This window comes from Notothenia coriiceps, unplaced genomic scaffold, assembly GCF_000735185.1.
Source record: "Notothenia coriiceps isolate Sejong01 unplaced genomic scaffold, NC01 NC01_scaffold00007774, whole genome shotgun sequence".
In the NCBI taxonomy this organism is placed as follows: Eukaryota; Metazoa; Chordata; class Actinopteri; order Perciformes; family Nototheniidae; genus Notothenia; species Notothenia coriiceps.
In genome coordinates this window covers 18,966-35,400 of record NW_011340475.1, presented here as the reverse complement: position 1 = coordinate 35,400, position 16,435 = coordinate 18,966, and the positions used below count along the sequence as shown (strand labels likewise).

The window sequence follows — 16,435 nt, the reverse complement described above, 5'->3', positions numbered from 1 at the left end:
GAAAACATATGACTGCAGAGTGATACACCACCTCTTGAGTACGGGGCTTGATTAACAACTTTAAGTGAAGCTGCTCTCTGTGCACAGCATCAATGTTTAGGTCTGTTGCTGTCCCCCAAGAAGGCATTCATTCACAGTGGTGGACAAGTAGTCAGATCCTTGACTTAGGTAAACTAAGAACTTAAACAACAATATTTGCCCATTTGAAAAAATGTAACAAAATTGTTTTAACAACTCATTCATATGAATGCGTAATTACTTTTTCCATTAAAGGTGGGGTAGGTAATTTTGGAGAAACCAGCTCGAGTGCACTAGAATTTGAAAATACACAGCCGGAAAAAATCTGCCACTTCCTTACTGAGCCCCTCCTGTCATTTGGGCACAAGATAAGTTTGTGCACAGATGGAAGGCTGACAGGCAGGTAGGCCATCCAGTTATTTTAGCCGGCCCGACTAAAATAATTGGTCGTGCTTTTTACAGTACTACAGCTTCCACAGATGACATTTTTTTATGGATTTGTTTGTCAAAGCACTTTAGATATTCATTGCTATCGGGATGTTAAGAGCATTCCATGGAATATAACAAAAAGTATATCTCGAGCCGGTTTCTCAAACTCACCTACCCCAACTTTAACCGTTCAAAATAAAAATAATTATAATTATATATTTTACAAAAATGTATAGCTTCATGTGTAAGTATACTTTTGTATTGGTGCATAGAACACTAAACTATTATAATGATAAGTATAGCCATACCAAAAGTTTGCCAATGAACAGGTGATAGCTCATATAGATAGATCATTATAGCTCACATGATTGCGCGACAATTCATTGTTAACAGTTAAACTCTCATCAATATTATGCTAAATGAATCTTATGAAGATCATAAACATTTGGATGTTTCTTTCTTTGGCTGATCTCTAAGGGACCCGAAAACATGTGTGCACCAAACTACCCCCGTCTCCCCTAAAGTAAATGTGATCCACCACTGCTTATCCCTATGGATAATTCTCAGTCCATCATGTCAACACACACAGTGCTGCTGATGCATTGCTGTGTGTAGAGCTGGTGTTTTCTTATATCATTGCATAAGTTTAATGACCCTGCCCATCTATAACTCCCTCTGGGGTCAGTGTATAGAAAAATGAGAAGCCTAACGTGGTTGCGTGTCCAATATGTGCTCTTTAGACCCCTTGAGGCTGATTGAAAGGCCTTTAACCTTAAGCTTTAACACTATTATCTGTGCCTGCCACAGTCTTTCCAGATACCCGTATGTGTGTTTAGCTATAGGACGCTGCTCCTAGCTGCTCATTTCATTTAACCAGTTGATTTCAGCCCCCTTCTCAATAGCATACAATGCTCCTATGTGGCGTGGCGTAAAATCCCTCTCTTGAAGCCTTTTATTTACACTCATCCCAACTTTCAGAGGTCCTGGTGCTCTTTCTCTCCCTCTCTGTATTAGGCCAATATACTATCAGTCATTCATCACCATGACGTGGCACACATTTTCCGATTACTGCAGCAAAGCGTGACTGAAAGGCATGGTGAGATGGAAAGTGACCCTCCCTCCCTCATTTATCAGTATCAAGGCGACATTTTAGCCTAAAACATAATTTATGCCAGGAGATTCTCTAATTGTGTCTTAAGGAAACAGCAGAAAGTTTAAAAAAACTCCTCCCATCTGATCAACCCCTGTGTGTGTGTGTGTGTGTGTGTGTGTGTGTGTGTGTGTGTGTGTGTGTGTGTGTGTGTGTGTGTGTGTGTGTGTGTGTGTGTGTGTGTGTGTGTGTGTGTGTGTGTGTGTGTGTGTGTGTGTGTGATCGTGCCAAGAAATGGATGGATGGCCGTCGTGGGAACCACCACAATATTGCCATCACACCGACTACCCTCACACTCAAACTCACACACACACACACAAACACACACAACCACACTCACACACACCGTTGCACATAGCATGGCAGCCTTTGGTCTGGTCAGTCACTTAAAGAAATCAAAGTTCACTCTGGATCATTCAATTTGAGCCAGAACAAATGTAACTCCACGTCTACGCTGACCAGGTTCCCACAAGCACAACCATAATACTGTTTTTTAATCAGACAGGGTGCTGACTGAGATATCTAATTTGTGCCCTAGACTGAAAAGGTTTGATGACGGCTGAATGGAGACCGATATTCAATTACAGAAGTGTTTCAAATTCCTGTGGTGCTTTTTATTTCATTAGTCTGATTCATTGCATTTAGAGCTGTCACAAAATCAGATTGTTTATTACTCAATCCTCATGGAAAAAATTATTCAGAAGAGCAATATTAATGCGCCATCTATAAAACAAATACTTTTTTGTAAAATAAAACAACTGGTACAGAGAAAATCTGTAACAGTGCAAAAGCATATATATACTTATTATCTGATTGATAATTTAAAAACTGTTATCACATGTGTATTTTTAATAGTGTTAATACCAATATTTTGAGAACCTTAATTGGATTCAAAGTGGATGGATTGGTCGATAGATAGATAGATAGATAGATAGATAGATAGGTGTTGATTATGATCATTCCTGCACTTATTGTAATGATAAATGGAGAGTCGGGTTAACTTGATGGATAAGACTCCCCCAGCAACAACATCTCAGTCATATCAGAAACTTGAAACTCATGGTTCTCCTCCCCATCACAGCCACAGCGACCTGAGGCAGCACACCTACCATCCCAGTCAGGAATGTAACAACTTAGACCACCTGTTAACCTCCACGTGTGACACAAACTTGTAGTATACCTGTGTTATAGTACAGACATGATATACTGACAGGAATATGAAAGATAGGAAGTCCATTTAGTGAAAACACATTTAAGTAGTCTGTGTTAAGGTATCATTTTACTTTTTAGATTGGCTGTATTTTCAACATTCCTCTTAAATGTAACTGTGAATAGTTTCAACATAAACATATTTTGCCCACTTTGACATGTGTTTCATTCATCTGCATGTTCCATTCTTGCATTCAATCTGTGTTTTTAATCTTTTAAGGTAACTGATTAAGCAACATTGCCAAACAAACTTATTTTTAAAACCTCTAATTTGAGGATATGCTGTTTTTTCTATGTCTTTTGGGACATCAAATTGAATATTTTTAAGCAATCTTCCCACATAACATTGTTGTCACAGTTAAAGTCTTGCTTCACCATGAAATGTAATGTTTGATGTTGGCTTAAAACAAGCCAACAAACAAACAAAAAACCCTGCATTTTGAACAAATCGCACACTCCCTGCTCCCTGAGATCCCTGCCCTGTGGCCCCCCGGGGGTCCTTGGCCTTTAGTTTGAGAACCAGTGGCCTCCAGCAGCAGGATTAGCCTGGCCAGCTGCCCAGAGAGACCCTCGGCCCTGGACGCTGACACCAGGCCTGACCCCGAGGTGGCTACTATCAGCGACATTGACGGGATTTGGACAGCACTTGGTGTGTGTGTGCGTGTGCGTGTGCGTGTGTGTGTGTGTGTGTTGTTCATTCAGTTGGACAACTGTTGAGCCAGTACAGATTTGTGCAGCGGTGTTCTTTGTACGTGTGTGTGCGTGCTTGTATGGTCAATTCTTTCCGGGGGTTAACTGCTGATCCAGTACAAATGGGAGGGGTTGGGGGAGGGCTGAGGGCAGTCGTGTGCTCCTGGAACATCTGCCTCTGTTTCTCCTGAGTCAAGCTTTGGTCAGGAGTGGGGGAGGCAGCAGGGGGGAGGAGATGGAAGAGGAGAAGGAAGAGTCAGTGTAGGAGGAGGAGGAAGTTGAAAAGATACAACGTGAATAGGCGACAGACCCAAACACTGACTGTTGAAAATGGGATGCAGGATTATATAAACCCCTCTCCACCTCTGGTCTATTGTGTTCACATATAGGGGCATGAATTTAAAGCGTGTCCAGTGCTGAAGTGTAACTAAGTACATTCACCAAAGTACTTATGCTTATACTCGACTGCATCTCAGAAACAAATATTTTTATTTTTACTACACTACATTTGTCAGACAGCTGTGATTACTTTTCAGAAAGCAGTCTTTAAGACACTTGTTGTCGAGTGAACCCATACATTAGCATACGTTTAGGTTAAACGTACTATTTTAAAGCTTTTTCGATGAGAGTAAAATGCAACATGCAATGATGTATTAATGTAAAAAATACAAATTTGAAAGTTGTCTCAATTGTTATGGTAACTTAGTTTTATATATAATCAGAGACAATGGAAGCTTACAGATTTTAAACAAAAGAGGCCCCAGAATAGAGCCTTGGGGAACTCTGTATGCCTGATTGTCGCTCAGATGTGTAATTACCTATATACTAGATAGTAGTGCCTATCCTTCATTCAGAGTTTCCTACTGTGCCAGGAAGTCCCACACAGCATTTTCAATTTATCACTACAGTACTGAGTTCCAGTAATACTACTGAAACTTTTCCACTATCTGTGTTTAAGTTGATGTCATTAAAGACCTTCACATGATAAGTCTCAGTGCTGTGGTGTGGGTGACTGTGAGGCAACAGAACAGTTGTTTAGTTCCAATGTTTTTTTCAATATTACCCTAAGGCAGGTGGTTTGATGTGGGGTCTAAAGTTTTTTTAGGCAATGAGTGGTTTGATGACTGCAGTTTTCAGTGGTGAGACACCTCAGAGAACAGAAGTTTACGTCGCAGATCTAAATCCATGACATTTTTGTAATTCAAGTTGGCAGAAAATAAAGGTGTCTACATGGGGGATTTCAGATGCTGTATAAAGTTCTTCAAGTTGTTATTTTTAATTCGATAAAACTGCGTCATATCCTGGTCCTGGGTGACATTGTATGCCTTATTAAGACTTAACCATCACAAAAAGCATTATTAGTGGGTAAAAACACTATGTTGCTGATTTGGAAAGATACAATTAATACAAAAAAAATAGCACTCAATCTGTTGAAAGAACAGAAAAAAAGCAGAAAACTTTTAAAGGATAACGTCAAACAAACTGCATTTACAACTATACAGTATGTGCTTGTATACGTTGTAAGCCTTGGTCATCGGTTCGTCTCTTGCTCGTCTAGTTTTATTTTGTGTGACTACACTACGGTTGTATGTTGATGTACTTTGAATTGCATGGTTGTTGTTTATGTTGTAAATACCTGGATCTTTAAAGTTTAAAAGTTTTGAACAAGGGCGAAGAGAAGAAGAGGTAGAGCAGCTGTTTATTCAACGTATTCACAGGTTGCTGAATTGGCCACGTATGAGTTCAACACCAGGAATTGGAATCAAATTTTTCTGTTGTTTCATTGTATTTACACCAAAATAGAAATAGTAAAAACAAGGCCAAACAAACATAAAACCCTAAACATAAACATTTAGCTAATGTAGGCCTAGAAGTTGGTAAAACAAGATTAATACATCTTTTAAAAGTATATACAGTATAAACACAATACAAGAAGGAAAACTAAATACAATGTAAGACTGTTTTTATCAATGGTAAACGACAATAAAATAGTGTAATGTTGTAAAAATATGCTGGAAGGACTTTTGTAACAGATTTTTCTAATACTTGACATTGGTTGATATGTACAGCATGTATACATGTCACCTTATAGACTCAAATTGGATCCTTGATCATTATAGTCGCAGGTGTTTTTGGAAACAGTATGAAAGCCATTCTGGATAAGCTGTCATCAAACATCGTATCACAACACGGACTGCTCCCCTCATCTTTGGAAAAGCCTTTAAAAAGACTTGAAGCTAAGAATTGTGTCTCCATGCAGGATTTTGAAGTTTTTTTAAGTACAATGTTGAATGATTTGGTTGGGACCTGTCACTGTGCGTAGCATTCCAACATTTAAAGACTTTATGCATTACTTAAAGTTTTTCTTGTGGTAGTTGTTAACTTTTTATGTTGCCGTCTTTTGCAGGTCTCTCTTCTGAAAGAGATTGTTGTTCTTACCCCGTTAGATATGGGTTAAATCAATTATACACAGAAAACAAAACATTGCACAAGTTCTGTCTAAAACCAAGATGCATATGTGGTCTTCATGAGTTCAGTGGTCATAACTTTCCAGTGCAATAACGGGGGGCAGGTTTACAACGCAGCTCCTCCCTCCTTGAAGATCAGTTGACTGGGAAGGGCTGGATTGTCCTCCCAGTCCACAGAGCATCTGGCTGAGGAACGACAGATGCTGACAGCTGGACTGACACCCAGCATATGTCCCTTTCTTTATTCCTGCTCCACTCAGACAATAGAGTAGAAGGGACGGGGGTGCTTTGTGTGGAGAAGGTAGACCTAATAGCTTGTGACTCCAGAAAAAAGCCCCCATTCTCCAGGAGAGCCTGGAGAGCAATTAGCCCGTCTCTGATCCTAGCCTGGGGAGTTATTATGGGTGGACTGAGCCCACAAAAACCTCTATAGTCTATTCTCATTCATGCCACATTAAGATGTTTATTTTTTCATTACTGCGCCAGTACAATGATGATTTAAGTTTGTTGTCCAAATTGTGTTTCAGGGATAACTGCACACAGTCTTTTATAATAGTATTAATCAAACACACAGGGTTGGCTAGTAACGGAATTATTTTCAATGTTTGATCCTGAAGAAATCCACATTATTCAGATTAGATCGCCTATGTGATTAGAAATGTAATGTATTCTATTCAGTTCAGTAATTTCAGAGTAATCTGACCCAACCCTGCACACTTACTCTGGCTGCTACGTGCGCCGAGCACGTGTGCTTTGTTTTGCTACGTGATGAGGTCACCCAATGCGTAACATAGCGGAAGTAATTTTAATTTACACCAAGTAGGCACAACACGGATACATGCAGCTCACTTACACCAATATTAAAGTAAGTCTCTGCTATGCGAAGCAGTAATATGGGGTGAAAGTATTCACATACGAGTTTGTTTGTAAGCACAGCAGACTCAGAAGCCTCGCAATGAATGAGTTTTTAGAGGTTAGGAGCTAAGCTAACTGTTAGCATTGAGATCTATTTTCATTGAATAGAGTCACAGTGTGTTTTTATGCGAAGTGCAACTGAAACAGTCACACTCATGAAATTCATACACAAGATGTTACACATTTCCATTAAAGCGGCCATTCAATACACTGCTGGTTACCTGACACGTTGTGAATGAACTCCCCTTTCTGTCTCTTCTCTGCAGGAATGGGTGTGAAAGGTCTTCAGAGCTTCATGGACCGCTGCTGCCCAGAGGCGTGTGTGTCTGTGAACCTGAGAGAAATGTCCCGACAACACGCTGCTAAAAGACAGACAGGCTGCAAGACCACTGCTAACAGTAGGCTACCAGTTGAGTTTATATCAGTGCGCATGTAGTCATAGTCAGATGTTGTGTGTATATGTTGGTTGTTCTGTTCATCTTTGTTTTAATGTTGTGTCTCCTTGCAGTTGTTTGTCATCGTTTTTAGTAGTTTTGTGTCTCTTTGTGGTTGTTTGAGCTTTTGTGTCTCTTTGCAGCCTTATTGATTGTTTTTGTGGTTGTTTTGCCCCTTGTTGGTTTTATTTGATATCTTGTTGCAGTTGTTGTGCATCTTTGTGTAGTGTTTCTGTGACTCTGTTGTTATTACATGGATCTGTCTGGTCTGGGCGATGGGCCAATAAATTAGCTGTACATTTGAACAAATCAAAAATACATTTTATACACATCTTTTCATAATATAGATATTTATAGTATGACATTAGTTTAAAGCATTTTATGTATCTTCTTTTGACCAAGTCAAGTGTCTTATTTTAAGCTATGGCAGTTGGTTACTTGATTACCAATACAAACGCTGCTGCTCCCAGCTACATACGTAGACTTATCATCAAGTGAAGCTGGTAGCTTGAATCCGTAGAGTAGTGCAAACAGGAATACAGACAAAGGTAAATCAGTGACAGCCAAGGATATCAGTGTGCATGGCTGGAAGCAATCAGGAACACAATCTTGATGATCTAATAAAACCATAAGATTCAAAATGACAGTAAATTACAAATGTCTTTCTGTCAATCATTTGGGTTAGCATGCAGACCGGCACTTTGTTACAGTTGTGTTTCCCCTCCTATCAGGACCCACACTTGTTGTGGATGGTATGGCCTGCCTGCGCCACTGGTACTCGTGTAAAGACTGGGTGTGTGGGGGGCAGTGGAGGGAGTACATGGATGGGCTGAAGGGCTGGGTGGAGGCCTTCAGCTCAGCTGGCATCAGACTGGTCTTCTTCTTCGACGGAGTGGTGGAAGAGCAGAAGAGACGGGAGTGGGTGAGAAAAGAAACTCTGAACTTTTGCCGTTCAAATAATCAAACTTGAATATGGTGCAAGCCGGGCCTTCTCTGTCTTCAGTTACATAGTTTATAGTACGGAGTTTTCTGTAGCACTATAGTGCAGATGTTAAGTTCAACTTCAACTTTATTGTCATCTAATCACATCCAAAATATCCCTTTAATAATGTCATAGCATGTCGGACACAAAGTATGAAACAGCTCTCATATTTAACTATTAACTTGCAGAAGGACTGTGATTTACTCAATTTAAGATCATCCTTCTGTGAACAACATCTCCTTCTGTGAACAACATCTCCTTCTGTCCACAGGTGAAGAGGAGACGCAGAGTGAACGGGGAGATTTCTAAACTGTTTCGTCACATCAAAGCTCAAGGAGAGCAGCCCGGTAGAGAGCTCTTTTGTCTGCCTTCTGGTCTGGCAACATTCACACGCTTTGCTCTCAGGTCAGCATTTTCAAGACCAATTACGATGAAATCACAGTCATCTCTAAACACTGTGAAAATAAGTTTCGAGTTGTTCTCCAATAATCGTTCTTGTTATACTTTTCTTAATGTATATTTGGCTGTTCGCAGGTCACTGGGTCAGGAGGTGTTTTGCTCAGTGCGGGAGGCTGACTATGAGATTGCCAGCTATGCTCGTCAGCATGGTAGTATGGGTATTCTGGGACAGGACTCCGACTTCATCATATATGACAGGTTTGTTAAATATTAGACTAAATATATCGACCTAAAGGCATTTTGTTTTCAATAACATTAAAATGAACTGATAAAACATTTGCACAGAGAGTTTGAATTTCATTGAACTTTACTATCTTTTAGGATCTGTTGATAATTCCATGCAGTATGGGTAATACAAATAATAGGAAGAAATCAAGAATAGCTTTTTAAAGCAGGCTAATTCACATTTGAGTACCTGCTTACAGTTTAAGAAATTGATTTATTGATTTTTGGGAATTTATTTATATATTCTAATATAAATTGCTCATGGAGAAAGTTGTATCTTTTAAAGTGCCCCCTGCTTCTCTGTGGCAAAGCTGCGGATACACAGCCTCACCACGGTCATGTACGACCGACAGAGGCTCTGCCAAACCATCGGACTGACTGTTGCCCAGCTACCACTGCTGGCCTGTCTCCTAGGTAACGACGTGGTGTCAGAGGATAAGATGCTGCACATCAGGAACAACGCCATGGCAACATACAGGTGACTTGGGTTTTACTTTGAGGGTTGCTCTTAGTTGAATTCATCTTTAAAAGTTGCTTTTAATCAATGTTTTTGTTTCTTAGGATAGACAACCCCACAGCACACTCTGGTGCTCCCCAGGGGCAGATGGTTATGGCTGTATCCCACCTTGTGAGCTCTGTGTGGGGCAGAGAGGAGCAAGAGACTGGGCTCATCCCTCAGACTCTGAATCTGTCAGCTCCTCACAGAGAGCTACTGAAGAGAGGCGTCCGCTCTTATTTACTACCTGGAGAGGAAGCTATTCAGCTCGGTGACATCTCTGCACCTTCCTCTGCCTTTGAGAAACATGTTAGTTCAGAAATATTAAAGGTATGTCCTGTACCTCCTTTAACTCATCAACGGAGAAGATCTGAGAGCCAAAACCTCCTCTGACTTAAAGGTCCCATGACATGGCCATTTCTACTGATCATATTTCCATTGTTGAGGTCTACTAGAATAGATTTAAATTGTGAAATTTTCCAAACTCACATTGGTTCCTCATACAGCATCTCTGTAAAGTATGTGTATTCACTCTTTCCTAAACGGCTTGTTGGAGCTCCTGCCCCCCCCCTCCCCCTCCCTATGAGCCCACTGTGCTCTGATTGGTCAGCTCGCCCACCCTGTTCTGATGAGTCCACCACCGTTACAGCGGGACATCAGTGTTTATGTGTTACAATGGCGTTAGAAACCAGAAAATGACACCAGTAATGACAAACAGATGAGAATGCTGCGTGGGGTCTGGGTGCCATGTTGGCGGGGCTCGCTGCTCCGTCCTTTGATGCTCGAGGAGCGGACAGTGTGAGCTGGACTACTGGTGTTGTTTCCTGGTTGCTGCGTGGGGTCTGCGAGACACCGCGGAACTCAGTCTGAGCACACACACACACTCACAGTCTGGCTGTGTGCGGAGATCCGCGGAGCCGCGGCTGAGAAAATGTGTGAGTGTGAGGCGCTCCGCGGATTGTTCCATTTGGACCTGGGTATCATTACGTCACTATACTCAGGAAGAAAAAAATTGAACAAGAAAAATCTCCAACGAGGTGTTCTGGGGCAGCATAGACAGGTCTTTTCTGTGTTAAGAGTTTTACTCGCTACAGGGTATACTTTGAGGATTTGTGACTTTGCAGACCGTTTACATGCAGAAACACACAAGGGGATGGGTAATAACCATAAAAGCATGTCATGGGATCTTTAAAGAGATATGCATATGGAGCATAAGTAGTGTGCAACATTTTTTCCTACTTTCAAATCTTTCTTCCAGTNGGTTTAGGCCAGGTGTGACGCCTGGGGAGAGCGGCAGGAGGCCTGACATGGAGCACATAACACCAAGGTTACATTGCCGGATCATCCCTTGTTCATAAATGACCTCTTTAGCCCTCCTCCTGCCAATTTCTACACAGATTTGATGTTTACAATGTAGCATTATCAGGTGGGAAAAGGGTGTGTCACCTGGAAGAGTTGATAGTGATTTTACTGCATCTCAAACACATTTTATATCCACCACAGGAGGAAGTGACACTGTTAGTCTTAAGCTCTTACCGTACCAGTGGGCACGAATAAGGTCAGGTTTTCAAAAGTGTGGCATCAACTTGTTACCACAGTATCAGTTTAATGACATCGCAGCTATACCCCAGGTAAAAGTATGTTTGATATCAAGCAGGAATGATTCGAACATTAACATTTTCACATGCAGCTCCTCCGGGTAAAGTATAAATAATGTCAGGGTTGCAGTGCGTGTGTGAAACTGGCTGACCCTAACTCTGACTCTGTGTTTTCAGGCAGCAGGGTCGACCTTCCAGCCATCAGGGAATGGTTCGTCTACGCTGGAAACGCTCTGAAGGAGCCTGACATGGTCCATCCCGTTCCAATCAGCCTCCAATGTACTGTACCTGCTGTTTTCCTCACATACCTCACATACACAATCTGATTTCCATCTAGTAACGCCAGGTGATGATTACTAAGAGGATGAGGACATGAGGGTTTTTAACTTTTTTTAATGCTTCCTTGGAATGATAATTTCCTCTATAATTAAATTATTCCTCGGCATCAACGAGTGTCGGAAAGGCTGTGAGAAGCTTCGCCTGGTTGTGCTTAATACATTAAAAGCATTTGCCTCATTTCCTGGAGTGTTTTCCAACACAAAGACAGCATGTTTTTCTCTGTTTGAATGTGTAGATAATCAGCCCGTTCTGGACTTGTTATGGTTCGGTAACGGTCCTGAGGTTTCGTCTCTCCGCCTGAAGTCCTTCCTTTCGATGTTTGACTGCCAGGAGCTTTCAGAGTTATATGGAGCTGTTGAAGACTCTCTCCTGGCTGCTCTCTGCCTCGTCACCTACATAGCCCTCCAGGTATCACCAACTCTTTCCTTTTTCTTTGATAGTTTTTAGGATAAGGAAGGAAATAAACAGAGATCAATAGCCTAGCTCAAATACATGCAGAGGAGGGATTATTTGAGTAAGATGAATTTAACAGGAAAATGTGGAAATACTTTGTCTACATTTAGTCCAAAAAGGGAAACTGAAAAGCCCACTCAAGATTTGAACAAGCGTTCCAATTATTTAATTATGGGACTTATTACTCCCATACCTCAAGAATCATATACATGTGTCAGAATGTATGTCTATAGAAACAATGAATGGAAAATGTCATTACGTTTTATGTTATTTTAATTGAAAATACATACGTGGTTTTCTTCATGGTGGGTGTTCTAATTGCTAAAACACATGAACACATTATTAGTCATGGATACTTCACTGAGATTGATGTGGCTGTTCTGGTTTTCATTGGTCAGGCTGCATGTTTGGCCTAGCCTTCAGTGAAGATGTTAAAATGCTCAATGAGGAGGCATCAGTTTCTACTGAGGCATTTCAGTCCAGATAATGGCAGTGTATGGGCAGTAAAGCTACACCTGGTGATGTATGTAAAGACTAATGTATTTGGTGACAATTAAACACACAAGTCAGCTTTTGATCTGGGATTTACTACAGCAGTATATACAGTAAATATTCCACCCTTTGTCAACTTGTGATTTGGAGTTAAACATCACTTGTTGACAGTCTGTTCTCTGTTGTTTGGCTTAATGGTAGCCACTATCACGCAGGGCCCAGTTTAGCCGCAGACACTGGTCTTTGTAACTCCGGCTTTTGCGTCAACACCGGCTCTGATAACCACCCAGGAGCTTTGAATATCTTAAGAGCCAATACCTTATTCACCCTATTACAATCGGGTCCTTATTTTGGTTTTACATTGTAATGTGTCCGGTTTGTAATTCTGTTGTAATGCCTTGTTGTCTAGCACAGAGATAACTTTTCAAAGTTTGTTAAAGAAGCAGAGATTTGTGTTTTTGCTTTGTACATACTGCATATACGTCATCTGATTGAGCTTTAACACACAAGAAATCACGGGAGCACAACACCTGGATAAAGGTGCATGCGTCATTTTGCAGAATCTAAACACAAATTACACTGTAGATTCATTTATCAAACTACAAAACAAAACGACAAAAAATGTATCTCCACAGAAAATAATCAGTGTTTTCAAAGTGCTTTGATTGAAACATCTTTGTGTATAAGAAATATACAATACTTTAGTTTAGTTTCAAGGAACTGTAATCAATCATTGCATTCCAATGACATCGTCGGATTGAAGGTAGAAAGTACATATTTTGTAAATCAAAATTGATGCAGCAGATCCAGAGATATCGTCTATTTTAAATCTATGCATTTTTTTTCCTTGTCAAAATATGTTGCCATTATTACCTTTTTCAAGTCACAGGTGAGAATATTCACAATTTAAAAAAATAGTGTTTTATTACAAATCGCAATAAAATCCTGTTGCTCAGTTCCTAGAACCAACCACATTGTTTTTACAGTAAAAAATGAACTCAAAAACACATGAACAGTGACCAGAATCAAACATACAACCTGTGATATTTTTACAAACCAGCTAAATGTTAACCAAATTCTACCCAGAAGCAATTTTTTTATACAGATTTGAACAAAGTGCTTACAAACACTTACATTAACAGGCAGCCTTTTAGACAGATTTAGATGGACACTTGAAGCCAATCATTTAAATGGATGAAGGACCATCAGACAGACAGAAGAGCATCTTGTCAGGCTGCCGTTGGATGGGTGGTCAGGCCGACAGACAACAGTAGCTGTTGTTGTCTGATCGCTGCTGCATTCACATTCCCTCGTCACTCTTCAATTTAAATAGCTGCAGGGTTTGTTTGTTTTGTACACACAACTGGGCAGCCTTGTTTCTGCATCCAGCATTGTTCCTTTCTCTGTTGAAATGTTGCACAGACAGCAGACCAAACAAACTGAGCCACACAGAACACACACTGGATGTGTTTGAATTGACTAACCACATATTGTCCACTGTGCGGGTGTGTTTGTGTTTATGTATGTATGTGTGGTGTGTGTTTTCAGATACAAACGTTGTCTCAGGAGGACTGTGATGCTTACCTGAGTCAGGCTGTGTGTCTGAAACTTAAATCCCCGAAGGAGCTTCAACATATCAAGGTTAGTAATAAACACACATTCTTCAATACTTTTTTTTTCTTCAGAACAGATCAGATTTTTACTCACTGGCTTCGTCCCGATGCACCCTCAAGTTGTTGAGTTTCCTGCCGCACAAAGACAATGTGCCCTGCAATTGACTGTAAACAAGGCCTTTTTGTGACAAACACAGTGGAGAAAGTGTTTCCAGTTATAGAAAGTGAGGAGAAAATGGGGACAAAACATAAATAAGCTGCTGATTGTGCCCCAAGAAAAACAAACAAATAAATAAACAAACAAATAACCCAAAACAATTCTCCTTCATTTGCAGTATGTTTGTATTGCTAATGGTAATTTTCTGTTTAATTTTGGGCGACTGTGAAGTGTCATCGAGTAGCTGGCACCTTGCATTTGTGTGAATACTGACTTGTATATGTCAAAACGCTTTGAGTAGTCGTAAAGATTGGAGGTGCTATATAAATACAGTCCACGTTTCAAGGCTTTATTGTCATTAGCACATTAGCTACAGTTTAGTTATGGCAATGAAAATCTTTTAAAAAACACATACATTTGTCTAGTTTTCATCAATGAATATATTATTTGGGAATAAAATAAAACATCAACAAATACACATATTTATGCAAAGACATCCTGAAAGCTCAATACGACATCACTGTCCCAGCCGTAGGTAAAGTTGCACCATGAGACAAAAATCGTGAACAGCTTGGATTGCTGGTGTCTTTAATTTATAAAGAAAGTGCAACTAGCTGCAGACATGTGTAGGTCATTACAATCTGATTGATCAGAGCAGCAATCTGCTGCTCAATGATGAAGAACTGATATTCAGAACGACGTGATTGGACAGAAATTGACCGAAAATGATTTAGAAATAATTTTGACAATTAATTTAGTTATGTATAAAGTAGAAACACTTAACTCTTTCCTTTTCCTGTTTCCTAAATGTGAGGATTGGCTTATTTTTCTCCTCCAACTTTATTTGAATATGTTTGGGAGTTATTTAAACGTTGTGCTCCATTAACTAAGGCTTAATAGTCCTTTAAATCATAGGAGTAATTCATAGTTGATCATTCATTCGATAATACCTATACTCAATAGTTGCAGTCTCCATCTGGACAGAAAGTCCCTGAATCAGCGATGCTTCATGGTTACTTTGGTCTCCACTCGTGAACTCTCACAGACTCGAGGATCAGAGAGTCAGCTGTGCTTTTCCATTCTCTGGGAAAACGGCTGTGCTGTTTGCTGCCCTGTTGTAGCGCCATTTATTTTTACTGCTTAATTACCATACTTATGTCTAGTAATTTGTATTTTTGGTGCTCGACTGTTTTCGACACAATAATTAGGGCTGGGCGTTGATTTGAATATGCAGTCTGGGAGAAGTTCAGAGTTGCAGCATGGGGGTTAACTGAGTAACTAGTGTATGGATTACCTACACACACACATTCAACACATGAGTATGCTCACATATGCACTCTGAGGTGGTTCAACACACACGCATTGCTATTTGATGTTTGTGTGTACACAGTGGCTTACTCCCTTCAGCGCATCACATCAGACCTGTCCCTTGTTTCTTCACTACACACCCCAATAACAAGTTTATTTTAATTAAAATGTAAATAGTGTGTGTGCATGAGTGCGTCTTCTGAGTGAAAATTAGCTGCACCATTTGTGTGTGTGTGTGTGTGTGTGTGTGTGTGTGTGTGTGTGTGTGTGTGTGTGTGTGTGTGTGTGTGTGTGTGTGTGTGTGTGTGGGAAGGGGGTTGTGGGTAGTTTTGGGGATATGTTGGGTTTGTTGCAACATTCCTCCCCACGGGACTGTGTGTGTGTGTGTGTGTGTGTGTGTGTGTGTGTGTGTGTGTGTGTGTGTGTGTGTGTGTGTGTGTGTGTGTGTGTGTGTGTGTGTGTGTGTGTGTGTGTGTGTGTGTGTGTGTGTGTGTGTGTGTGTGACCTAGACCTAGAGAGTGTGCTGGCGACAGTCGCCTGTCTGTCCTGGCTGACGCTCACCACATGGAGCTATTTACACCAAGCACACTCCGCCCCGCTGGGGACACACACACACATTTCTGTCTTTGTCTCTCCCTCTCTGTCTTTGTGTGTTCTCATATTCTTTTTCTTTATATTCTCAACCACTTTCCCTTTTTTATATCCCTCTTCACGTTGCGCTTTATCTCTTTTCTCTCCCTCTCTCTTTGTCGCAGTGTGTTTGTGTGCTCTTTCAGGCTTTTGTGTCTCTGTCCAGTGGTTCATTGTTTTCAGAAGGTGAAGCTGTGTTTGACTGGAAGCAGGTGGCAGGCAGGGCTGTGAGTGTGAGTGTGTGTGTGTGTGTGTGTGTGCATGCGTGCGTGTGTGCATGTAATCAGTGCTATCTGCCAGAGGACAGGTGAGAGCAGAAAGCACACACACACACACCCACACACACACACACACACACACACACACACAG

The 16,435-nt window shown here is 40.8% G+C and overlaps 1 protein-coding gene across 1 annotated transcript in view; it reads left to right on the top strand.

Annotated features, from left to right (window-relative positions):
• The first annotated feature begins 6,754 nt into the window (after nucleotides 1-6,754).
• fam120b (family with sequence similarity 120 member B) overlaps nucleotides 6,755-16,435 on the top strand; it is a 16,559-nt gene continuing 6,878 nt past the window's right edge. The window contains exons 1-10 of the mRNA XM_010769791.1: nucleotides 6,755-6,829; nucleotides 7,146-7,277; nucleotides 8,045-8,235; nucleotides 8,567-8,700; nucleotides 8,830-8,952; nucleotides 9,266-9,457; nucleotides 9,541-9,865; nucleotides 11,196-11,352; nucleotides 11,648-11,820; nucleotides 13,906-13,998. Of these exons, the coding sequence (XP_010768093.1) occupies nucleotides 7,148-7,277; nucleotides 8,045-8,235; nucleotides 8,567-8,700; nucleotides 8,830-8,952; nucleotides 9,266-9,457; nucleotides 9,541-9,865; nucleotides 11,196-11,352; nucleotides 11,648-11,820; nucleotides 13,906-13,998 (1,518 nt within the window). The 5' untranslated portion in view covers nucleotides 6,755-6,829; nucleotides 7,146-7,147. The remainder of the gene's footprint in view (nucleotides 6,830-7,145; nucleotides 7,278-8,044; nucleotides 8,236-8,566; nucleotides 8,701-8,829; nucleotides 8,953-9,265; nucleotides 9,458-9,540; nucleotides 9,866-11,195; nucleotides 11,353-11,647; nucleotides 11,821-13,905; nucleotides 13,999-16,435) is intronic.